We start from the raw sequence: 22,154 nt of genomic DNA on the forward strand, positions 1-22,154 counted from the left end.
GTCCCTTATTGTAGTCGGAGTGGCCAGGCGGAAAAGAGATTGGATGTCCTGAAGGCGAGAATGGAGACTGGCGAAAAATGTCGCAGGAGGGCAATCGTCGCCCGTGCGTATGATACCCATCCTTCATAGACCCGCGTGTAACAATAATGAAGCGAGCGCTCCTTGAGACCCTTGTTTTTCCCCCACGAAGTTGTCGTCAGAAGCTTTCCAATTGGGGGTATCACATTATAATTCCTGCCGACCTCGTCTCCATTTCTCGCACAGGCATTTTCGCGGGGACTTTCTTCATCGTCGATCATCGCCCATCCGTTCCAATGCCTCGAGCATCACAACCGAATTGCCACGGATGACCACCATTCCCAACCTCTCGCGCTCGCCGCCTGCCTTTTCTTCGACGGCTTCGTCGAGGACAATGTTCAGAAAGACCTGTGTTCAAGTGCATGCAGTGTTAGCTGTGATCGCATTTTGGTTTGTTTGCGCCATCTTTTTGGTGCATTGTTTGCGCATTGGGTCTTGTCGAGCGAAAGTAGTGGGAAGAGGAAGTTTGCAAGGACGAGGAAGGGGGGAGGACACAAACATCATAGCCGCGCAGGATGCCGATGACTTTACGATTGCCGTTCAGTTGAACGAACAGGCGCTTTTCCATGTACTAGATTTTGTTTTGCAATTGACAGCCATAATTAGTACGAGGGACGTTGTGGAGCGAACAACAATCCATACAAGTGTTGGAGGAGAGAGGGGTGGTTCGTAAAGGTACCTTTTTGAGCTCGGGTTGCGCTTGAGGCATGGTTGCGGTGGTTCGGCGGTATCGAGCTGATGGCTAGCTGACAGAGAGCAGAGAGGATTGGTAGGTAAAGGTGATATGCGAACGTCGGCTCTTCACTGCGGAGGGAACGGGAGATTTGGTCTGTTACTGCACATGGAGGTTTCCATGAAGATGCGCAGTCTGGAGAAATCTCAAGGCCAAGAGAAAACGTAAATTCCGCGGGCGGGCTTAGGCCCATTTTGGGACAATCGTGACGCCGCCCTGTGCACACCCAGGGACCCCCACCTTGAAGTATGTAGTACTATTATCTCGCCCATGCAAGACGGATCCTCCCATATACGGAGTATTATGCTGATATGTAGGCGCCACTGCATTGGAGCACCCACACGGTCAACCGCGGGAAGCCGCAGAAGCAATCACAATTACCAGAACTCTCCAATACGAATCAACTGCTTTGATTGTCTAAGAGCACGCCTCGCTTCAGCCGTTCTGAAAACACAGATCCCGTTCCTTCTGAACCGACCTCAATTCCCCCGCGTCTGATCATTACTTTACAAGATCCTCAGGCTTGACCATTCCACGTCTGATCATCTCGGTCACGACGGGGGTACCGTCCCCATACACAGTCATGGACTTGACCTTGAACCCCTTGGGACCGCTGGGGTCCTTCACACACCTGAAGACCATCGCGCCCGGCACGACCACGTCCCACTGACCACCAGAGAAATCCGTCTTCGTCTTGTCCCCTCCTGGGACGGGGAGATTGCCGTAAATGTGCGCAATGCCCATCATTTCCCAGCTCCCATCGTCGCACTCGTACACGTTGCAGTATCGCGGCTCGTGGAGGTGCTCGGTGAAGGGAGCATAGCCTGACAGCCAGCCTTGCCAAGAGGCCTCGCCGGGAGGGAAGACCGTGCCGTCAGACTTTGTAAAGACGAAGTCGTCGGTGTGGAATCGAGTATACGGCCCGCTCTTCATGTCGCCGTGATCAAAGGCTTCTTGGTGGTCGAACAGGAAGTCGAGAACGGGGTGCTCGCGGAAGCGCTGCTCCTTGTCTGAGCCATCGATATGTACGATGTAAGCTGGTTTAGACATTGTTGCTAGAGGTCGGCAATGTGCTTAGCTTAGGTAATTGGATGCTCCGAGTACGACGAGATGGTCGTAGGAAGGGGGTATATAGCTTTAACGGGGAGCACTCTATGCACGGAGCACCCCTTCTATCACCCCCTCAGCCGCAAACCTTTTCTCAGCCAGCCACATCCATCTTTCAGCCAGCCTTTTAAGGGCACGTGGAAACCTAAACCCCGAGACAAGTTGCGCCAACTCGTGGTGTTCAAAGGTGGCACTCATAGGGCCAGGACCCCCACATTGAGCTCGCCGTAGATTGTCGTTCTTTTGTTTCGCCAAGGAAGCTATTTAGTCAAGCTCGCCAAACTCTTGATTCACTAACCCTTTCTGGAAAATGGAGCCGAGATCCACCAGTGCCCAATACGCATAAGGACCAATGCCGTCACCCAGATCATCATCCAGGCACTTCGAGACTTCCACCGTCCTGCAGTCTTCAGCCCAAGAGCGTCGATCTTCAAAACTCGCTGAAGGGCTTGCTGCCTCAGTCTGCGTCCCTTCTACGAAACTGTAGAATAGGGCCATGTTTAGCCACGGTGACAAAATGCGAGTATAGTTGAAACTCCTCTGGCCGTTCTCGCCCGACACCCATCCCCACCGTACCTTGGCCGACTTTCCCCTCAGGGCCGTCAGCGACCTTGAAATCCATCGTGTGCAATACCTGTGCTGTCGTTATCAGCAGCTCAGCCATGGCCAAGTTCTTCGCCGCACACATTCTCGCGCCGCTCAGGAACGGCACGAACGCCCTCCGTTGGATTTCAATGTTTGCGGCAGGATTGGGTTCCGTCTCAATCCAGCGGTCAGGGTTGAATTTAAAAGGTTCGGCAAAATATGCGGGATTATGCATGAGGGAGTACAGGCCTGTCCCGACTTCAGTGCCCTCGGGTATATCATGACCATCGATGCGTTGGCCGCCCTCGAGAACGACGCGCCATGGAGCCGCAGAGACGGGCGGACACATGCGAAGGCACTCGTCGACAACGGCGTGGAGGTAGACGCAGGAGCGAAGTTCAGGTCCGTGGGTAATGGATGATACAGAGGGAAAGGTGGTGCGGACTTCGTGGGCGAGTTTGGCGTAGACGGAAGGATTGTGCGACAGGTAAAAGAATATGCCAGCAAGAGCGGATGAGGTCGTATCGGAGCCTGGCCAAGTCAGGGTGTGTTAAGGTTTGGCTCAAATGGCTGGGGGAAAACAGTCAAGCAGCTTACCCGCGACAATCAACAATCCCGTTTCGGCCAGCAACTCGGGCAGCGGCAGGCCCTCTCCAGTCTGTGCGTCTTTCGCGTTCAGTAAATTTTGGTAGACGTCTTTCCTGCCCTCAGGAAGCTGCTGCTTCATTCTTGCTTTGGCAAAGTATTCGGCTTCGTCATGGAACCGCAAATATGCTCGTACGCCGTCCGGCTTAATGGCCCAGTGAAGCCCTAGGCCCCACCACCTCGTCCAGGGTACCATAGAGACGACGCCAATGCGATTCATCATACTCTCAATGCAAGAGGTGATCCAGCGATAATCGGGATTTTCGATCAGGTGGCGTTTGACACTGAATATAACGTCGGTCATGATGTCGAAAGAAAGGTAATTCGCTGCTTGAGGTGAGCATGATTATCGAAACATTCGCGGCCTTGTTCTTTACCGAACTTTGACATGTCCAACGGGAGACTCCATGCACTTGACGCTTCCGGTGCAGCATCTCTGCCGTCGCTTGCCAGTAGTCTCTTGCACAGAATGGTGATATTCTCCTTGATGACGGGCTCATATCCCCGGACCGCAGCTTCGGTGAATCCTTGAGCTATCACGCGCCGTTTCCGCCCATGCACCTTCTTGTCCCAAGCAGTCAAAACCGACCACTTCTCCTCCCTACCCAGGAGCGCCCAGTAAGCCTTGGACTTGGCGATATTTTTGGCATGGCCGTAGATGTCTGTCAAGCGCCCAGTTGAACATGTAGACCTGGAGACACAAAGACAAAGACGTACCATGAAATCCATTTGCACTATTGATCACAAGTCTGTCCGGTCCGTAACGAACAAAATCTCCTGCGCGATTGTTTCAGCTATTCTAATAAGTAACAGCATTGGGAAAAGACCTAACGCACCATAGACTGCATGACACCGCAAAATATCAATGTGAACATCGTTCACATAATTGTGGTACGCAGAATACCAGGTCGTAAGCTTTGCAAGGAGCGGTCCCGGATAATTCGCAAGTGGATGAAAGAACAGTCGATATATTGAAATGTAAACAAGCTGGAGACAGTCTCAAGGTCAGCACCTCAACCAGCGCAAAACGACTCGACTGAAGTCTTACATAGACAAATGAAATGGCAAGCAAAAGGACAACAATCTGAAGAAGTCTCAGGGAGTCTAGGAGCGCCATCAGTGTTTCGGATAGGAGACGATCAACCTTCCATTGCCGGCGTGCTGATTCTTAAACTTGAGGGTTGTGGAAATCCCTCCTCATCCTCAACTGTACAACTGAGCCCAAGAGCCTGTCAGGACTCATCTTCAACGGCAACCGCAATGATTCCGTCAGATTATGCAAACACGAGGTGAGGAGAGTCAAGATGAATAGTAATCTAGCTCATGGACCATGCGTAGATTCCAATTCAGGCTGCAGGATTCCCTGTACTGTGCTGAGCCGAGGTCTAGCAAGCCATTCTTATAGACAGGATTCTGTATGATCCGCAAAGCCTACTTGTGCCCGTCATCCCATTGGAAGTGAGCCGACATTTGGAGGCCAGGGGGAATAAATGATTATACCTTGAGCGGAGATTTACCGTATCAAGCCAACGGTTTGGATCCCACGGCAACCATTGACGACACCACCATCACTGCTGTAGTACGAGGAATGTGGAGTGTTTCTCACGCATAGTGATATTCGCCAGTCAGGCTTTCGTAGCAGCAGCTCATCATTGCCTCCCTCTGAAACGAAAATTTAGCTCAGCTCGCGCGACAATTCCAATAAGCATGAAGGGGCGAAAGTGCTAGACGAAGGCTTTCAAATGGAGTTGACAGGGTACCGTTTAAGGCGTGTCGAAGAAGATTACTACGGTAGGTAGCCCTTTTGAAGGCAACATCACTAGCGCCCGGTTTTCGGTACCCCGGGTATCGATAAGTCTTCACACAATACTAGTATTGGCCGGGATTGGGTGAAGCGAAAGTATGAAAATACCCCTTGCCTATGTCTTGGCGATAAAGGTAAGGGGAAATAAGGTAACTTTGAAGGCTAAAACTGAGAACCAATATACGCTGGTCCTAATCTAGAAATAACGTGCTCCATTTGCTCTCAATAGATTGCTGCCAAGAGTATGTTATTAGAATACCGATCCAATCCAGTACAATACTAATATTGTATCGAGCTTATCGATATTGTAACGAAAACCAGCCTGCTAGCGCCCTAGTCTGATACTAATTCTCAAACGTTAAGCCTAATTGAACTACTAGCGTCTTGATCATGATTCACATTTGCAATACCGTATCCGGAGTATCATCTTTCCGCACTTGCTCCATAGCTGATAGATCACCTATGGAAAAACACATCTCCATCCAGACAGCTCTCGGGCCTTCTGTGAGCCAATGCCACCGCTGACTCCCGACTTTCGCCACTCCAACGGTCACTCCAACAGATGCATGCCAAAGATATGAAGCCTATGCTGCTCGCGCCATTCTCCAGCAAGGAAAACAGTCCTGCCAGTCAGGTTGTAAACACCACGTTTTGTCATCCCAGTTTTATCCATCACTCGCAGGCTCGCTGGATTGCCATCATTCACAATCGCCCGCACATAAAGGTTTGAGAAAGGTGCCCAAAACGATCTCGCCCTCTTGCAAGAGCCAAACACTGCCTCGACTGACTCGGTTGCGTATCCCTTGCCCCATCCTGTCGGTAAAAACATGTACGCCAATTCAACAGTTAATGTCGCAGTGGCGGCGGCAACGGATGGGTTGAATTCCTCGGGCAACGCAAGGCTGCCGGTATCCAATGATTTGAGAGTCACAAGGCCGATGAATTCCGTTGGTGTTCCTGCCTGCGGTTTGGTCTCAACAGACAAGGCCATCGGCTCAAGGATCTTGTGCACAGTATAGGCGACTCTATGTGTCTTTGCCCCTTCTGATTCTGCGTCGTTGGTGGGCAGATAACGTCTGGTAACGTCTTCTGTGTCCTCGATCGACTTCGCCCTGCCATTGATGCTATTTTATATACAAAGTCAGATCGCGAAGTACTAACCGAACTCAGAAGAGAAAATAAAGAGACCTTTCGCACTAACAAAACTGAGGACATACCTCCACCAAGTAGCCTTTTCGTTGCTGTGCAGTTGATGCAACCATTCAAACTCCGGACTTCCTCGTGCCGCTTTTGTAAGCAGAGCCAGTTTCAGCCGTGGTGTCAAGATGATGGCGTCCATGGGGTCGCCCAGATTGCTACGATTGTGGCGCTTGTAAAGTGATTGGCCGAATGTCAACGGGATGCGTCTCTGATACTCCGACTGTCCTTCGTGGAAGAAATGCCACAGAAGACCAAAGTACACAGGTATCTTCGTAAGCGAATTGCATGCCCAGAAACAGTGCAGAGCTTGTAATGACGGCCTCGCCTTGATTGCGTGCTTTCTGGTACTACATTCCATACTTGAATATACGCGGATCCCTAGGCACGTCCACACGGAGTAGACTTGTCGGGGCGTATCATCCGGACCATATAGAGTTCTACTTCTGTGATAGAGCGTTTCAACAACTGATTCAAGTATAGTCTTACTGCGGAATTGTCTCGGGTGCCCATTTACTTTCCGGGAAGAGACAATACTCAAGCCATAGATACAATTTGTTCATATTCTGACTGAAATCATCTATATCGGGTCGTGAATTCAGAGTCACCCATCATAACATCATTCCAACAGCTGCCGCTAGGATACCACCTGCGCCACCTAGGAGCATTCTATCTAAACCTGGTCTTGGAGCAGCTGCGCCCGTAAAGCTAGACACGGCAGCCGTGGTAGCCTGTGCACTGGAGGGAGGTGTTGTCGATGTTGTAGTCGCAGGGACGTCGCCGGTCGCCAAGGGAGCCTGGTAAGAGTATGTAATATCCTGTAGGCTCGAGGGGCAGGAAGGCAACGTCATGCTCGAGACAGGCTCTGTTAGCGAAGGGAGTCCAGATATGCTCGAGTAAAACTGGCACAGAGTTAATGAGCTGATGGAAGGCGTAAAGGTAGGAACCGTTGTCTGCGCCGCGGTGGTCGTCGGAGGAATTGTGTACGAGAAGGTCAGCAGGCTAGAGGGGCAGAGGGGCAGCGTCATTGACGTGAAATCAACCGAGGAAGCCCCTGGGATGCTCGAATAGAATTGACAAATGGTGTAGCTGCCGCTGGTGGCTGTTGAAGCTGCATTGGCAGTCGAGGGGGCGATGGCGAGTATCGCGATAATGGCGGCGCTGAGGAAGGAGACCATGCTGTACTGAGTTTCAGGTGTGTTGATTGCCAGTTGCGTTTTACGAATTGAGATGCTTCTGATAGATGGACATCGATTTCCTTCGACAAAGGAGGGCAGAACCAACTGTTAAGTACTCACGTATCCAAACAGGCAGCCGCCAAAGGACTGGATGTGGTGCATTATGTTACCAGGGGAACCCAACATAGTAAGGTAAGACATCCGTTCACCACAAGGTATGCGGAGTACACTTGGCGCCGGAGCTATGTTGAATTGTAGTTAGACGAAGATGAGGAAGGATGCGCAAGGCTGTGTTGTCCTACCTTATTGCCTGCTTCTAGTATAGCGTCCGTAACATTTATCCGTCGCCAAGTAAATAATCCTTTTTGTCAGACAACGACAATTTGGAAAGCAGTGCTTGGCAGTACTGGGTAATAGTCTGTTTCCCTCGATTTCCCTCCAAGCGCCTCCCCGCAAATTCAAACCGCAAACTGCCCTGCGAAATACAGAATACTGCATCGACTGTCGCCCGTGGAAATTTCCCTCGTGCAAAGTCCGTCAACTTATCTGCAATCACCCTCTCACAATGGCGACTCTCTTTACAGCGCGACGGAAACCGAAGCGTGTTGCGCGGGAAGAGCCAGATAATTTGCCAGATGATGGCGACGAAGGTACGTTGCGTCCGCGACTTTCGCCAACACATGTCCACTGCATGTTACTCTATCTGACACTTCTTCGCCAATTTAGTGTGATCGTTCCCGCTGACGGCGAGTATGTAGACACCGGCCCCATCGTAAGACGACCGACTCACAACGCTCCACGAACAAAATCCAAGCTACGAGTATCATTCAACCCGGCTGAACCGGGTGAGGAAGATGGATCAGGAGCAGGAGAAGCTGCAGATTCTGGCGCGGCGTCGCAAAGCAAATCAGCGACAAGACTAGGCCTATCCAGCACCGCACAGGATATCATCAGTCGAAGAGACCACGAGGACAGAGATGGCGAGGGTCAAAACCACGACAGACCGAAATACAACAAGGCCTACCTTGACGAACTGCGCAACTCCACCCCATCGACGCCGCGGGACCTCTCATCTTGTGGCAGCCCGTCTCTGGACTTGGTTGAGCCATCGACGAACTTAGAACTCGATCTTGAAAGCAAATTTGGTAAGCCGGCAACTCTATCCTCCGCAATCTCCTCCCACATCCCCGGCGCCGCAGAAATCAGAGAGAAGAAAGAACGGCGTGCGCGCCTGGCGAAAGAGCAGGCTGCGGAAAGTACGGAAGACTTCATCGCGTTGGAAGATTACGACTCGGATGGCGAATTCAAACCCCGCCGCATGCAAGTCTCCTCTTACCTGGCTCCACCGAGGGAAAAAGAGACGCGCCTTGTCCGTGAAGATGAAGATATCGCCGAAGGATTCGACGACTTCGTCGAGGACACCGGCCGCGTTACACTTTCCAAGAAGGGGCGACGAGAACAGAGTCGGAAGGAGAAGGAAACAATCCGGAATCTCATCAACGAAGCCGAAGGCGCGAGCCCTGACAACTCCCTCGACGGCGACGGCGGCTCCGCTTCTGATTCCGACTACGAACGGAGACGAGAGTACGAGTTGGCCCAGACGCACCACGGCATGGATGGGCTCTCCTCCCACGCCGTCCACAAGCGCCAATTGAACCGACCGCGCCAACCACGAGAGACCACACCTATCCCCAAACTCAGCGTCGGGCTGACACGCCTGCGCGATATGGTCTCGGCCTTGGAATTCGAGCGAGCCAAGATCGTGAAACGCAAGGCCGGCATCGAGCGCGAGAAGGCCGAGATCAAGCAAAGCCAGGACCATATTCAGCGGAGCCTCGAAGAGGCGGGCCAGGAGCTCGAGAGAGTCCGCAGGGAACACGCAGAGAGAGTGAACGGTGCGCGGTCGGGAACACACATGGAGACGGATGGTCGCCACAGAGACCCCTCAAATCCAGCGGCCGCTGTGGCCGAGAGAGGTCTGGAATCTTTCGGAGACCATCACCTTTAATGTGTATGTATGTGTACGTTCCGCCGCTGGCGCCTCAGATATCAGGCAGACAGACAATGAATCTGTGCTGAGAATAATATTCCCCACTCGGCGACGACTGACTGACCCCCAAAATTGCGTGGGCAGGGAAATGGACACGACTTTAACTATGACCATGGCATGGAAGCAGCACATGGAGAGAATTCGAAGTGCAATACTCGGTAGAAAGAGACCATCGGCCCTACATCTCGTGCATGTGTCATCTACACAGCTAGTTCCCTTTCAGTGTTGAATTTTTCTCATTTTTCTTTTCTGCTACTTTGATTCTCAGCTCTGTCTGTCTCGCTCGTTTTGATGGATTGGTCGTTTTTGCGCAGTTATGCAGCCCTCATCGAATGTGCAATGTGTCAATCAGAAGAATGGCTCGGATCCTGTCTCTCCGCCCTGCAATCGTTCTGCTTCGCCAACGATCCTCAGAGCCAAAGCTTAACCTCCATCCTCCTGGACCTGCATTGTCATCCGTCGGTTCTCCTCCCTCCCATCTCGCTCATTGCAAAATTCGATTGTGGAATCCAAGAAGCCCCGCCTCGGGCCACATATGTGTAGCCCTTGGAGACAAGAAAGACACATGTGCAGAATCAGCCAACCCCTGCGTCGTTCACTTCCAGTAGTCATTTTCCCGATCCGCAATCCTCTGCAGTCGTTTGCCGGTCGTCTTCAGCCTTGCCGACCCGCATGGTGTCGTATCAAAGTCACGTCGTCCTCTCGGCCAATCACGCACCATCCGACATGTGCAAGCCAGGCGCCCACATGCTGCGAGCGCAAGAGGCGCCTCGTTCAACCCCAGCGCATTGCGCGCCGCGAGTGCCAGGACGAAAACTGGTGAACAGTCGCGCACAGGTCCCTTGGGGACAAAACTAAAGAGCAGAGAAGACAAAGAGCTAGATATTCGTCAGCATCGACAAAGGCGGTTACAAAAGAGCCAGGAGACTCACGTTGTTCGTCGCAGCAATGGCAATGCTGTCTTCGAACGGATGCCAACTCATGTGCAGAATCTTTTTGTTAAAATCGATCTGGTCGGCGTCTGTCTCCTTTCTCATTCTGCTTCCTTGGCCAGCAGCGGCAGGGCTGCCTGCTCTTGAACCACCTTTCTTGGCTCCATTGGGACTGGCCGCATTGATGGGTGTCGGCACTCCAACTTTCTTAGCCTTGAAGGCCGATTTGTCTGCCTGCAAGACCACTTCCGTCTCTTGCTCAGGGTCTGAGGGGTAAATCATGAAATTGTTGTTGTAGCTTCCCGTCATGACATTGCTTCCATCGCCACTGAAGACCACCTCAAATTTGTCGAAAATACTGTCATTTTCATAGGTGTCGCACAAACGGGGCCTCAAATGTTCGTGGATGGGTATGGTCTTGACGGGTTGCCTCTCCATGTTCACGTCCCAGATCTTGACCGTCAAATAGTCTCTTGATAGAATGTACCTGCCATCGTGTGAGAAGCGAACGTCAGAAATGGAGGAGATGATTTCGGAGAAGAAAGATCGCGAGGAAGGGTCTTCTTCTTGCTCGAATTCTGCCAGAGCGTCAGTGTGTAACTACAACCGAGAACGGAAGATATTTACGTTTGGCGTGGTGGTCGCACAGCGCGCTCTCGCGCATATCGGCCAGTTTGATGGTGCCTTTGGAACTGGCATACATGAACCAATTGCAGCTGTGGGGGTGGAATTCGGCAGCAGTGATGACCTCGGTGAGTTCCTCCATGTTCGCTGGCTTGATATCAACAATGTTGAAACTCTGGTCTTGGATATTGAGATTCCACAAGTTAATGCGGAGATCGTCACTGCTGATGAAGGTTTCGCCATCGCTGTTGACCGAAATGCTGTTGATGTGATAAGCGTGTGCATTAGCGTACGTGCGTCGAGGGACTGCGGCCACAACAGTATCGTGGTGGGTCATTCGAGGCAGCTTCAACTGTGAGGCATCCTTGAAACGGATGTGATTAGGACGAGCAGCCCCTCCACCGCCGGGACCAGCTGGGGTGAGCTCGTGCGAGAGATTATTCTCGGCGACGACTTTGAGGGACTTCTCAAAGACTTTCCAGAGCTTGATGGTCTTATCGTTTGTAGACAGAAGATAGTGTGAAGCATTCTGACGACGGCACCATTTGATCTTGTTGATCTTTTCTTCTATCTCGAGAGACTTGAGGTAATCAAATTCAGGTTCGTGAGACTGGAACTCTGTATGGAACTTGTACTCGCACGTCTTCTTCTGTTCACAAGGTTAGCAGTTGGAACAGTGGAATTGGCGTTGGAGCCACTGACAGTCTCATTGCGCTCAAAAAGGACGACACGACCACCTTTGTCTCCGGTTGCAAGATAGTTCCCAGTGTGGTCGAATTCGACAGTTGAGATAATATCAGCCTCTGTTATGTCTTCGACATCGCCTTTATCGCCAAAACATTGAGTGAACTTCCAGGTGGGAGTTCCGGGTTCGGTTTCGACCATCTTTCATCACAGGGTGCGCTGCAGGTCCAGAACGTCCGGCAGCACGCACACAGCAGTAGCACCCTAGATCGACTGAGGAAATTACCGCTGACGGGGCATGGAGCAGTCGCGCTCGATTCAGGTGTGGTAGGTATGTGAATGGATGCGGGCGCGGTAGTGAGCGCTGATTGTCTATGGGGTGAAGTGAAGTGACGATGTTGGGCTGGGGTTGAGATGCGAGGGTTTGGAGAGTTTTGTAAGCGGTGCGGCTCAGGCAGCAAAGCGGTGATGATTCAAGTGACAGGACGATGGGAATGAGACGGACAATGTCTCGTGACAGACGAGGGAGATGCAGGAAAGAATGAAGGATATCGGATGTCAGCAGGGGGATGGTTATGACTGCGGTTGTATGTCAGTAGGTCCTGATCGTGGGGGACGAAGGGCAGTGAGGCAGTTACGAGGATCCAAAGCAAGGTCGCAGGTACCAAGACAGCAGGTTAGCCGGGCGGTGATGATGATGTCGAGGGGCACTTGGCATCGACCTGGGGAGGCCACCAGAAGGCTCTGGGGGTGCCCAGGGGTGCCCAGGGGTGCCCGAATGGAAGCAAGCTGCCAGCTAGACCCCTCCCTGCTCAACAGCACAAGGTAGCTATTAGCTACTCCGTACTTGTTACTCCTACCAACTCACAGCCGTACTTCCTCCGTCCTGGTATTGTTCTTGGCGATAATTGCTTCCCTTCAGCCTTGCGAACCTCGGATCAATCATTAATCCACCAGCTCTTCTCTCCTGTGGCTTCCTTGTACATATATACTCGTTGGTGTTGATTCATGACCGGTCAACCGCTTACCTCGTATTGCAAATTCGGCATTGTTACCCGGTAGCTTTCTTGCACGGAGCATTTCCCTGCCCGGCTGGGTATTGATCACCATGCGAATCCGCCTACAAGGAGCCGGAAAAGGCCTGGCGAGGCTTGGCAGCAGAATCCGTCAACCGACTGGGAGACTCAAGAATATTGTGCCAGGACGTGCTCCCATCGGGACAGGCCCATTATCTGCCCCCGAGGTCAGAGCGAGGAATTCGAGGCTGAAAAGCCTTGTTAATGACCTAGAGGAAGCTTCCACGCCCGATACTAATCCAACCGCCACGGGCCTGAATGAGTTGTTTGACAATGTTGGAGCTTCAACGCAAGGGGCCACACCATCTAAAAGCCGGTCTCGAGGTGAAAAGCTGAGAGAAGGCATCCTGGCGGACAACGGCATTCCTCTCGTATCCCCAATTCTCGCCCGCGACGCTTGCAAGTGCTCGGAATGCATTGACCCTTCTGATCGACAACGGAATTTCTCCTACGCAGACATTCCCACGGACATTAGCTTCAGTAGAATCACTCCCGTCGAGAACTCAGGCGAGACCATCGTCAGCTGGCGCAACGATGCCCCCTCTCACTCGGCAGGGAAATCAACAATATTCGACAAGGAGACCATCGCTTCCCTGAGGAAGCCGTTCCGCAACCCGCACTGGTATCTGTACAGTTTGGCACAGAAGCTGTGGGACTCGGAGTCCTTCACTCGCGACTCCAATCGGTTCGACTTCAACGAATACATGAGTAATGACGATGCGCTAGCCGATGCCCTTCACCTGTTGTGGCGAGATGGCCTCGTCTTTGTCGACGGCGTGCCCGAGTCGGAGGCATCTGTTTCGCAGATAGTCACCCGCATCGGTCCGCTCATGAATACTTTCTACGGCCCTACCTGGGATGTCCGGTCGGTCCCCAACGCCAAAAATGTCGCTTATACGGCCAAGTATCTGGGCTTCCACATGGACCTGCTGTACATGCGAGAGCCCCCGGCCTTCCAGTTCCTCCACTGCATTCACAACGAAAGCGTGGGTGGCGAGTCTCGGTTTGCCGACACTTTCAAAGCCGTCGACCTGCTCTATTCGCAGGATCCAGCAAAAGTCCGGGATCTAATGGCGTACCCCGTTCGTTACGAGTACGACAACGACGGCTATTTCTACTCGGACCTCAAACCCACCATTCTCAAGCGCCAGGAACTCAACGTCCCCAACCGTCCAACCCATAACGCCCAGCACCCGTATGTGATGTCCGACATCGGGCGCGTGTACTGGTCGCCCCCTTTCGTGGGCAACATACACCCGAAACTGGAACACCACGAGCTCGTGCGGTTCGTCTCGGCCAGCAACGCCTTCGCCTCGATCCTCGAGCGGCCCGAGATGGTGGTCGAGGAGAAGATGGACAGCGGCACGTGCGTCATCTTCGACAACCTCAGGATCGTGCACGCCCGCAACGCCTTCGACCTGAACTCCGGCCGCAGGTGGCTGAGAGGCGCGTATCTCGCTCGGCAGGATTTCGTGAGCAAAGCCTCGTCCATGATCGACAGAATGCCCGCAAACATCAGATTTTACACCATGGAGGGCCAAGATGACCCGGGAGCGCCTGGAGGAAACTAGTCGATGTTCTGGACGACGCCTTCTTCTCGTACCTGCGACGAATCCCCATGGCGTTCGCGAGCTGCCCGTCGTATAACCCGCGAGTTGAGAAAAAAACAAGCTCTACCAACTTTTTCTTTCTTACCACATCACACAATCTGACTCATCTCGCCCCTCCGGAGAAGAGAAGCCGCCAGGCTGGAACTCCCCCAGGGGGCACCAGAAAAATGGGGCAAGATTCAAGCACGACGACTCTGGGGGTGCCACCACAGATGCAGTACTTACGTAGATTCAAAGACCAAGGACAATATTGGATCGCGTCTCAGGGGCTTAGTATTGCAAGCAGTGGGGGGGGGGAGGGGGATGACATTTGAGGGTATCGAACCTTTTAGAAAACTCGGGGGGCTTTGGCAGATTTCGCTATAGCAGCAGAGCAGCGACAAGATGAGACACACGCAGATATACATACAGAAAAAGAAAGAAGAACAGTGAGTTTGACTTCGGAGCCTCGTACAAACTATACAGAAAGAGTTTTTGGTTTTTGGTCTTGGTTTTGCACTCATTTCTCATTTGTAAAAGATCATACGCCCCCTCCCCCCCAAATACACATTTCATACCTAGGTCCTCATTGTGACTCGCGCGGAGCATTGACATGTCCTAGCCGCTGGGCCATGGTCTGGCAATTGCGAGTTCGACTGCAGTGGCCGCTTCACGCGGTGGTGGCTGTTGCCCGATAGGGCGCGAAGAAATCCGGATCGGCTTCTAGCTCCTCTCGGACCTATACACAAATGTAATATTGATCAGCATCGTGTTCATTGAAACCGAACAGAGCAGCCGTGAAACAAGAATCCCAGGATCCGAAACAGACACGATACTGAGAGAGGAGCAGGAAGGCAGGAGGGGATTAACACGTACAATGTCCAGCCCTCCAACAAGTTCCCCGTTCGTATACAGTTGCGGGAAAGTGGGCCAGTCGGAAAACACCTTGAGGCCCTCGCGCACATCGTTGTCGGCGAGAATGTTGAAGAACCTATATTTGCGCAGCCTTTTAGCCCCCTGTCCGAGGTTCCCAAGTCGATGTGTCAAAGAGAGCGGCGGTGAATTGTAGCCTTACCCATATTTCACTTGATTCTCGCGCAGAATGCTGACGAGCTGGCGGCTAAACCCGCACTGCGGCGCACTGGGGGTTCCTTTCATGAAGAGCATAACCGGCCTAGACGTCCACAAACAATGTCAGTTGGACTTCCCTGCGACATGCGACCTGTTCCATGTCCAAGTGTGTGTGTTCCCATTCCGATACGTGAACTTTGGAAGCGTGAAACTTACGCGGCTTTCACCAACTTCGCCAATCGATCATTTAGCTCCTCTCTCGCTTCAAGGCCTGACGAATATGCCGGCGCCGTCTGCGAATCCGAAGGCTTTGGCGCATAGGAGCTCAGGTCCTTTGTCGAGGTCGGCTGCTGTGAACTTCCGTTCGTTTGCGCTTGACTCTGTTGCTCCGCCTTCAAGGGGGGTGGCACATTCGCCGTCCCATTGCCGTTGACGTGCGCCGCGTTGGAGCCAGTGCCAGCATGTTTCTCCACCGCTGCTCTCAATTTGCTCGCGTCGCTCCCACTGACCGTCTCCAACGTCTTTCCATCTCGTTGAACGACCAGGTAGGGGACAGCAGTCACATCGTAGATTTCCGAGATATCGGGCAATTCTTCGGCATTTATGCACAGGAAGGAGAGATCGGAGCTGCGGGACGAAGGATAGGTCGACGCGAGTGCGGATAAAATGGTGTTTGTCTGTGCGCAGGGCGCTGCCCAGGGAGTGTGGAAGTAAATTACGTGTAGGTGCGAAGGGGGGGCAGAGGAGATGTGTTGGTTGAAGGCGGCTTCGGAGGGGATTTCTTGGAGCGTCAAAGTCGCCATGGCTAGGTTTCTGGAGGAGCCAGAATTCCAACTGAAAAGACGCAGACAGTTAAGGTAGAAAGGAACAGCAAGTTAAATCCAGGGAGCACAAAAGGAATCCGTTGACAGAAATTGGGTATGCGACAAATCTGAAGTTTAGTAATTGTAGGAGAGAAAAAGATGCGTGATGGTGTTTCGTATTTTACTGTATCGATGACGCCACACCTTCGTCTTTATCGCCCAGCCGTTGTCGCCTTCTGAGGAGGACCCCTCGACCCCTAACCCTCAGGCCAGTGAGGCTGTCCATTCATGAACTATTCTGACAAAGGAGATTTCCCAGGAGATGCTGTTTGGCACAGGGGGTGACAAGTAGATTATTTACCACCTATACAGGCAGTCAGTATAAAACCAATGTATGGAACTAGTATACATAATGTTGTCTCGCTCTGGCTCTCTTAACTTCGCGGCCGTTCTGCATTCTGTGTCTGCTTTCTCATGACCACGGTTTCCCTGCTGTCGTCGGGTATGCTCAGAGGAATCCAGCGGACACATGCCCCTCGTCATGGTGTTCCAAATCCCATCTCCCTCATCCACGACACGGCTGAAATACTCGCAGCAGACTGCATGAAGAAATGGTCCATTGCCTCAGCTTCGCCCTCGCTAACCGTATAGTCGTAAATGTGCCAGAACAGCGGCAAGTCCATTTTGTTGACTTGTTTGCACCTCTTGAAGATATATTTCGTAGCAGCGCTGACGTCCTTGCCCCCATTGTAGTCCTCAAAGTGGGACTTCATGGGTGAGATTGCAATGCGTTTTTTGAACACTGCCGCGTTGGTAAAGACGAGCAAAATAATGCTTTTGGCGAAATACTCGGATCGGCAAATGACTTTGAGGTCCGACAGTCTCTCCAGAAGTTCGTTTGAGCTCTGCGTATCATCGAGATATCGGTCGTAGCAAGTGAGATCGATGGCAAAGAGACAGAATTGGACATCTGCGAACTGCGAAATTATTTTCATCGCATATTGCTCCTTGAGTTCGATGATGCGCAGTGTCGATGAGTTCATGACCAATTCCGTCTCTTTCATGGTGTCGATGGTTTCGGGGGCTCGGATGATATCCATGTTGCTGGGCGTGTAGTCGGCCCGACAAATCCTTTCGATCGCGTTGAGATAGCTGTAGAAATATCAGTCGACATCGAGCCATTCAGGGACCGACCGTGCAACCTACTAGGCAGTCTGTCCATGTTGCTGCATCACCGAGAAAGCTTGTCGAACATGCCAATTGTTCCATATGTGTTTGACAGAACCTGCGAGTGCCACAGGGACTCTCCAATCGGGGCCCCCTGCTTCCGCAAAATCTCGGATAATGGCCGCATGATCTCTGCTGACTTGACTGACGAGGCCGGTCCCAATGTCCTTGACGTAGTCGAGGACAGCGACAAGGGCCTTGACAGCGAGAGACGTGATTGATTGTCGATATTGTTCGACTTCAGAGTCTGAGTAAGGTCGGCCGTATCTTTGTCTCATTTGCTTGACGATGGCGGATTTGCCATGTTTGTCTCCGACAGCAAGGATCTTGACTTCTTTGCTCAACTTGCGGGCATCTTGCTTGAGCTTCAGGTCGATCTTGGCCGAGTCGCGCGCAGTACTCTTAAGCTGAATAATGGGAGTATCGGAGAGTGCCCGCCGTTGTCCTTTCTCCCCGGGGTGCTCTTCGGTGGGGCTAGTGGCACGTCTGAGCATTGACCGAAAGGTGTTCTGATAAATCTTGTGTCGTAGAAGCAGACCATCGAAGTCGAACGTCTTGGACAGTTTCGTGGCTGTAGATAGATTGGTTCTGAAAGTAGCGAAAGAGGCAGAATCGCGGAAACCGACAAGAGACGTGGCGTCGTCCTTGGCTTGGTTGAGGACTTCTCTGCTCTCATCTCTCTCTAGCAAACGTTTCTGATCGTTTGGTGTTCGACTACTTTGGTTAACAACCGGCTTGCAGGTAGAATCGGGTATTTTACCATTGGGACGCTGTCAGGCACAGATTGAGAGCATTGATCTGATGATCTAGACGGGTAAGACAGTCTTTGGTGGCTTGGTCCTCGAGAAGATAGAGGACTTTGCTGCCGACCCTCAAGAGCTCCTCGTCGCTCCACTGGAATCTCGAGATCTGATTGTCGATGTATTCGACAAGTAACTTGCAATGGGTGATGGCATCCCCAAGGTCAATCATCAGTTGGTAGTGCTGAGAGTCCTCCGGCAGACATTCTGCCCAGTTCTGTACTTGAAGCAGGGCGGTCCGTACAGTTCGAAGATGCCCTGTCAACAGATTAATATTGAGTTCGGCCTCCCGGTACCTCTGGCGGAGTTGCGTCAAGGTGGCCACCGATTTGCCGATGACGGAGACAATGCTAGCGACACCAGCAACGACACTCAACGTGCCACAAACTGGCTCCATGGCTGGAAGGCTGGCAGATATCCTGTCACGCGTCCAAGAAGAGTCCTCGTAGAAGCTCTCAAGGTGATGGACACCCTCTTAAGAGCAAGGCAGGATAGGTATCGGCGACCGTTTCAATATCCTCTGTTGATTGCGAGCTACTCCCGTGTCACATGGCCACCCCCGGTAGGTGCCCATGCATGGCTTCGGGGAGGGGGGATGCCAGAAAACAGGACGGTTGGCTAACACTCATACCAATGCCGGCTTAGATACTCGGTACACAGCCACTCGTTGAAATAGGGCAATGTGGCCCCCTAAGCGCGCGTTATCTTGCGTCAAGCCCCAGACTTCTCTGCCCGTCAACGTGCTCAGCCCCAGATAAGAGTCGTCTGGAGGTGAAGGACGGTCGTCTGGAATTTGACTGGCTCTTCTCGCGTGGATTCGGGGCATGGAGCCGAAAGGGGCGAGCAAACATTCCACGCGCCAAAGGAATATTCTCTCACAGGGTTCGGAAAGCTCCTCGTAACCAACCTTGTAGGTAGGCGCCTGCAAGCCACAGCCATCTGTTGATCGTGGCCGTTGTCCCGTGCCGCAGCTCCGTCTCCCATCCAGGGATGCTCCTCACTTAAACCATCACTGGCCGTCTCGTAAAGCCACAGGCATCGGAGGCAAGGAATGGGGTGGAATTCGAATTCAGGGGCTTCTTGGAAGTCAGGGAGAAGACTGCGCAAAAGGGCAGATGCCATTAGTGACTGTGGTGATGGTCGTAGGACGTGTGATTCAAGTGCCTTAGTGGACGCCAAAGCGGCCGTGCTAACGCTTCAAACAGAAAGGGCTCTTTTTGATCCTTTCCACACGAGGCAAGGCCCGACCGCCCCGGCCAGGTACAAGACCACGTTGCAATTTCTGAAACACTCTGCATATGTGTGTCTCTGCAAGGGTATCTTTGGTTGATTTGCTGGTTCCTGGAAGCGACAGACGCTGTGACATGTGCTGGCACACCCCGGACACTTGGACTAGTTAATGGCGTGGGCAAGGGCAGTATCCGTGATGACCTAGGAAATGAATCTCGACCTCAGTAGCAAGCTGTGCCATCTCTTTGCAAGGATTCTCAGCCTACCCAGTACTGTCTGCGGGGTCCTCCTCCGCTTTCGCCAACTCTTCCACGCTATTTATGCGAGATAAGTGCTCATCATGGGTTTGCGGACGTGGTCGCTGAATGTTCGGCTGCTTGGTGTTCGGCCTCTTCGGTCTGGGTCCTTCGTGCAAACAGGCTAAGGTCAAAGTGAGGAGCCAATGCGTTCAAGGGTGTCAAGAGGCGGAGGCGGGTGTACTTTGACGCCTGGGGTCATGATTTCGTCTTGGACCAGTAGAGTGCTTCTCGTGCCTTTGTATTTTCGAGGCAGGCAGAACTAAATCTGGATTCTCGGAAAAAAATGGTAGAGTGGTCGTGTCGAACAAGACGTGGAGGGAGTAGGTAGGGACTACTGTATGAATACACATGGCGCCGACACAGGCGAGCAGTCCGGCTCCCCCTTCCTTATCTTCAGTTCTGGTCGCGGCGAAGCTTAATAGAAGGGCCCAGTCCCTTAATTAGGCCTGATCGCGGACGGGATCCGGCACTCAAATTGACGCCCAGCGCGCATCCAGTGGGCCCTCTAGCCTCAGTAGCCTGCTGAGTGCGTTTGGCCAGGCTCTCCGAAAGTTTAACTAACGAGTGCCTAAGTATCCAAGTACTTACAGTACCTAGGTATGTACCTACTCCGTACCTCTAGTCGATCACCGTGCGCTTTCAATTGATCAGAGAATTGGTTTGGTCAGTGGAATACTACCGAGAACCAGGGAATATACAGTGCGTCGAGAAGGTCGTGCAGCAAGGCAGAATCCCAGGGGCTGCAAGGCGCAAGGACATCATTCTCCTGGGTGGGTATTAGATTGAACGCCGACCTCTCCAGGACAATGTCATTCATCTTGCGGATCCGCTTCGTCCTGGAGGCATCAAGGGACTACCGGTAGATGATCCTGGACACCAATAGACCTTGATCATCCTTTTTCTTCGGGCGCGGCTCGTAATAGCTGACCCCAAATGCCTCGCATATCGCTCATTCCTTGGCCATCTTTCCCACAAACACCTTACGGTAGACAGCCCTGCTGATCTTGTAGAACCAGAGGTAGTTCAGCCCTTGCAGCGTCATCGCCGCCAGGGCGTAGCTCACCAACAGCCAAATCGGAATCCTCGCCGAACCCACGGGGATATTGTCGTCACTCGCGGTCAAGGCCGCCCAGAGGTCCATGTAGAACCATGTCTGGAGATACGTGGCGTAGACGATCCTCAAGAGAAAGAATGAAACAAACAGTGCCATCCCATTGACGATCTGGATCATCGTGCCCTCCATCTTCAGCGAGCGTAAAGTCGACTGTACGTCCAGAAAAACGGTGGAGATCTCGTACAGGAAGGATGCTGGTGCATAGCTCATGAAAGCCGGTCTCTGTTTCTCGTTTTTGGGAGGGGGGAGTAATTAGAAAAGGCGCTCTGGAATGCCGACACAAACAGAGGAAGCTCCAACTCACATAGCAATTGGTCATCAGGAATGAAACGGCCAGGGCATGAGCAACCATTGCCCAGCCAAACACCTTTCGATGTCGAATCATCATGATCAAATGCCAGTAGAAATAGCCGTTTGCCACACTGAGGACAATCGCAGCGGGCTCCGTCTGACTCCAGACCCTCTCCTGCCAAGTCCTGCGTTGTCTCTCCGCGTCAAACAGGACGACTGGAGTTGCCAAAACACATATCACAACCGCTTGAATGAGGGACACGACATTCTCGTTCCAGTCCAATTTCTTCTCGCCACGCAGATGAGGGTATACTTTCGGAAAGAAGAACGTTGAAAGCCACGGTCCGATGGACAAATAGATAAGGTGATACGCCGAGAATGTCATCAACACACCGGAGAGGTACGGCGGGAGTAATGGAAGATTTGCCGTGTCGCATGCTGTCTGGAAGAGCACGTACATTTGATACGGAAAGTAGGACAGACTCGTCCAGGTCCAGGGAAATTGACGGGTCCGGGAAGAGGTGATGTTCAGAGTATTGATCATGCCAATTCTTGATCCGATGGTCGGGGCTTTCTTTCTCCCTTGAAGAATACAGCTTGGACTTGGCTCCCTTGATATCTGCGATGTAGCGGCTGGTGGAGCAATCAACATGGCATATGGCAAGCTCATTCGGTTGAGAAGCTCGGACGCGCAGCGCTGAGGAACGCAATCCTTAGATTTGGGGGGGGGGGGGGGGTAGTTTGTAAGCGACATTCTATACTAGGCGCTGACTACGAGACAGCATATTCCGTATATTCCGGGCAGAACATCAAGCAGGGCTGCCCCGAGAACATAAACCACCGGAATGCTTGGTACTGCGTAATAATGCTCCAGTAGCATTCGGAGAGTTTATTACTTGGCTAGAGGTTTCGAGTCCTGCGATCGCTCATGTATAAGACTTTAGTCAATGTACGTTGTTCGAATGCTTGTAATGCAAAGTGATGGCCTCCCCCGGCCTTTCGTACGACATCCATTCCAACTCCTGTTTGTGCAGCAT

At 52.3% G+C, this 22,154-nt stretch overlaps 11 protein-coding genes across 11 annotated transcripts; 2 read left to right on the forward strand and 9 right to left on the reverse strand.

Moving 5' to 3' along the window:
• Positions 1-285: 285 nt before the first annotated feature.
• Positions 286-787, reverse strand: A1O5_07837 (small nuclear ribonucleoprotein G; the record flags this gene model as incomplete). Its single annotated transcript, XM_007748425.1, has 3 exons — positions 286-426; positions 578-649; positions 758-787. 3 exons carry the CDS (start codon positions 785-787, stop codon positions 286-288), a joined length of 243 nt encoding a protein of 80 aa, XP_007746615.1.
• A 525-nt stretch (positions 788-1,312) lies between these two features.
• A1O5_07838 (uncharacterized protein) lies at positions 1,313-1,861 on the reverse strand (the record flags this gene model as incomplete). Its single annotated transcript, XM_007748426.1, has 1 exon — positions 1,313-1,861. The coding sequence occupies one exon, from the start codon at positions 1,859-1,861 to the stop codon at positions 1,313-1,315; it is 549 nt and encodes a 182-aa protein (XP_007746616.1).
• Positions 1,862-2,375: 514 nt separating this feature from the next.
• Positions 2,376-4,265, reverse strand: A1O5_07839 (uncharacterized protein; the record flags this gene model as incomplete). Its single annotated transcript, XM_007748427.1, has 6 exons — positions 2,376-3,034; positions 3,101-3,475; positions 3,526-3,810; positions 3,866-3,925; positions 3,985-4,135; positions 4,197-4,265. The coding sequence occupies 6 exons, from the start codon at positions 4,263-4,265 to the stop codon at positions 2,376-2,378; spliced, it is 1,599 nt and encodes a 532-aa protein (XP_007746617.1).
• Positions 4,266-5,502: 1,237 nt separating this feature from the next.
• Positions 5,503-6,291, reverse strand: A1O5_07840 (uncharacterized protein; the record flags this gene model as incomplete). The annotated part of the gene is made up of 2 exons (XM_007748428.1): positions 5,503-6,076; positions 6,170-6,291. 2 exons carry the CDS (start codon positions 6,289-6,291, stop codon positions 5,503-5,505), a joined length of 696 nt encoding a protein of 231 aa, XP_007746618.1.
• A 469-nt stretch (positions 6,292-6,760) lies between these two features.
• Positions 6,761-7,327, reverse strand: A1O5_07841 (uncharacterized protein; the record flags this gene model as incomplete). The annotated part of the gene is made up of 1 exon (XM_007748429.1): positions 6,761-7,327. One exon carries the CDS (start codon positions 7,325-7,327, stop codon positions 6,761-6,763), a length of 567 nt encoding a protein of 188 aa, XP_007746619.1.
• Positions 7,328-7,892: 565 nt separating this feature from the next.
• On the forward strand, positions 7,893-9,335 carry A1O5_07842 (uncharacterized protein; the record flags this gene model as incomplete). Its single annotated transcript, XM_007748430.1, has 1 exon — positions 7,893-9,335. The coding sequence occupies one exon, from the start codon at positions 7,893-7,895 to the stop codon at positions 9,333-9,335; it is 1,443 nt and encodes a 480-aa protein (XP_007746620.1).
• Positions 9,336-10,285: 950 nt separating this feature from the next.
• On the reverse strand, positions 10,286-11,818 carry A1O5_07843 (protein phosphatase PP2A regulatory subunit B; the record flags this gene model as incomplete). Its single annotated transcript, XM_007748431.1, has 3 exons — positions 10,286-10,887; positions 10,937-11,582; positions 11,636-11,818. The coding sequence occupies 3 exons, from the start codon at positions 11,816-11,818 to the stop codon at positions 10,286-10,288; spliced, it is 1,431 nt and encodes a 476-aa protein (XP_007746621.1).
• A 907-nt stretch (positions 11,819-12,725) lies between these two features.
• On the forward strand, positions 12,726-14,264 carry A1O5_07844 (uncharacterized protein; the record flags this gene model as incomplete). Its single annotated transcript, XM_007748432.1, has 1 exon — positions 12,726-14,264. One exon carries the CDS (start codon positions 12,726-12,728, stop codon positions 14,262-14,264), a length of 1,539 nt encoding a protein of 512 aa, XP_007746622.1.
• A 688-nt stretch (positions 14,265-14,952) lies between these two features.
• On the reverse strand, positions 14,953-16,156 carry A1O5_07845 (uncharacterized protein; the record flags this gene model as incomplete). The annotated part of the gene is made up of 4 exons (XM_007748433.1): positions 14,953-15,021; positions 15,159-15,273; positions 15,358-15,456; positions 15,570-16,156. 4 exons carry the CDS (start codon positions 16,154-16,156, stop codon positions 14,953-14,955), a joined length of 870 nt encoding a protein of 289 aa, XP_007746623.1.
• A 539-nt stretch (positions 16,157-16,695) lies between these two features.
• Positions 16,696-18,580, reverse strand: A1O5_07846 (uncharacterized protein; the record flags this gene model as incomplete). The annotated part of the gene is made up of 3 exons (XM_007748434.1): positions 16,696-17,308; positions 17,363-18,097; positions 18,144-18,580. The coding sequence occupies 3 exons, from the start codon at positions 18,578-18,580 to the stop codon at positions 16,696-16,698; spliced, it is 1,785 nt and encodes a 594-aa protein (XP_007746624.1).
• Positions 18,581-20,661: 2,081 nt separating this feature from the next.
• On the reverse strand, positions 20,662-21,577 carry A1O5_07847 (uncharacterized protein; the record flags this gene model as incomplete). Its single annotated transcript, XM_007748435.1, has 2 exons — positions 20,662-21,048; positions 21,131-21,577. The coding sequence occupies 2 exons, from the start codon at positions 21,575-21,577 to the stop codon at positions 20,662-20,664; spliced, it is 834 nt and encodes a 277-aa protein (XP_007746625.1).
• Between the last annotated feature and the right edge of the window lie 577 nt (positions 21,578-22,154).

This window comes from Cladophialophora psammophila, assembly GCF_000585535.1.
Source record: "Cladophialophora psammophila CBS 110553 chromosome Unknown aczJe-supercont1.12, whole genome shotgun sequence".
NCBI classification, from domain to species: Eukaryota; Fungi; Ascomycota; class Eurotiomycetes; order Chaetothyriales; family Herpotrichiellaceae; genus Cladophialophora; species Cladophialophora psammophila.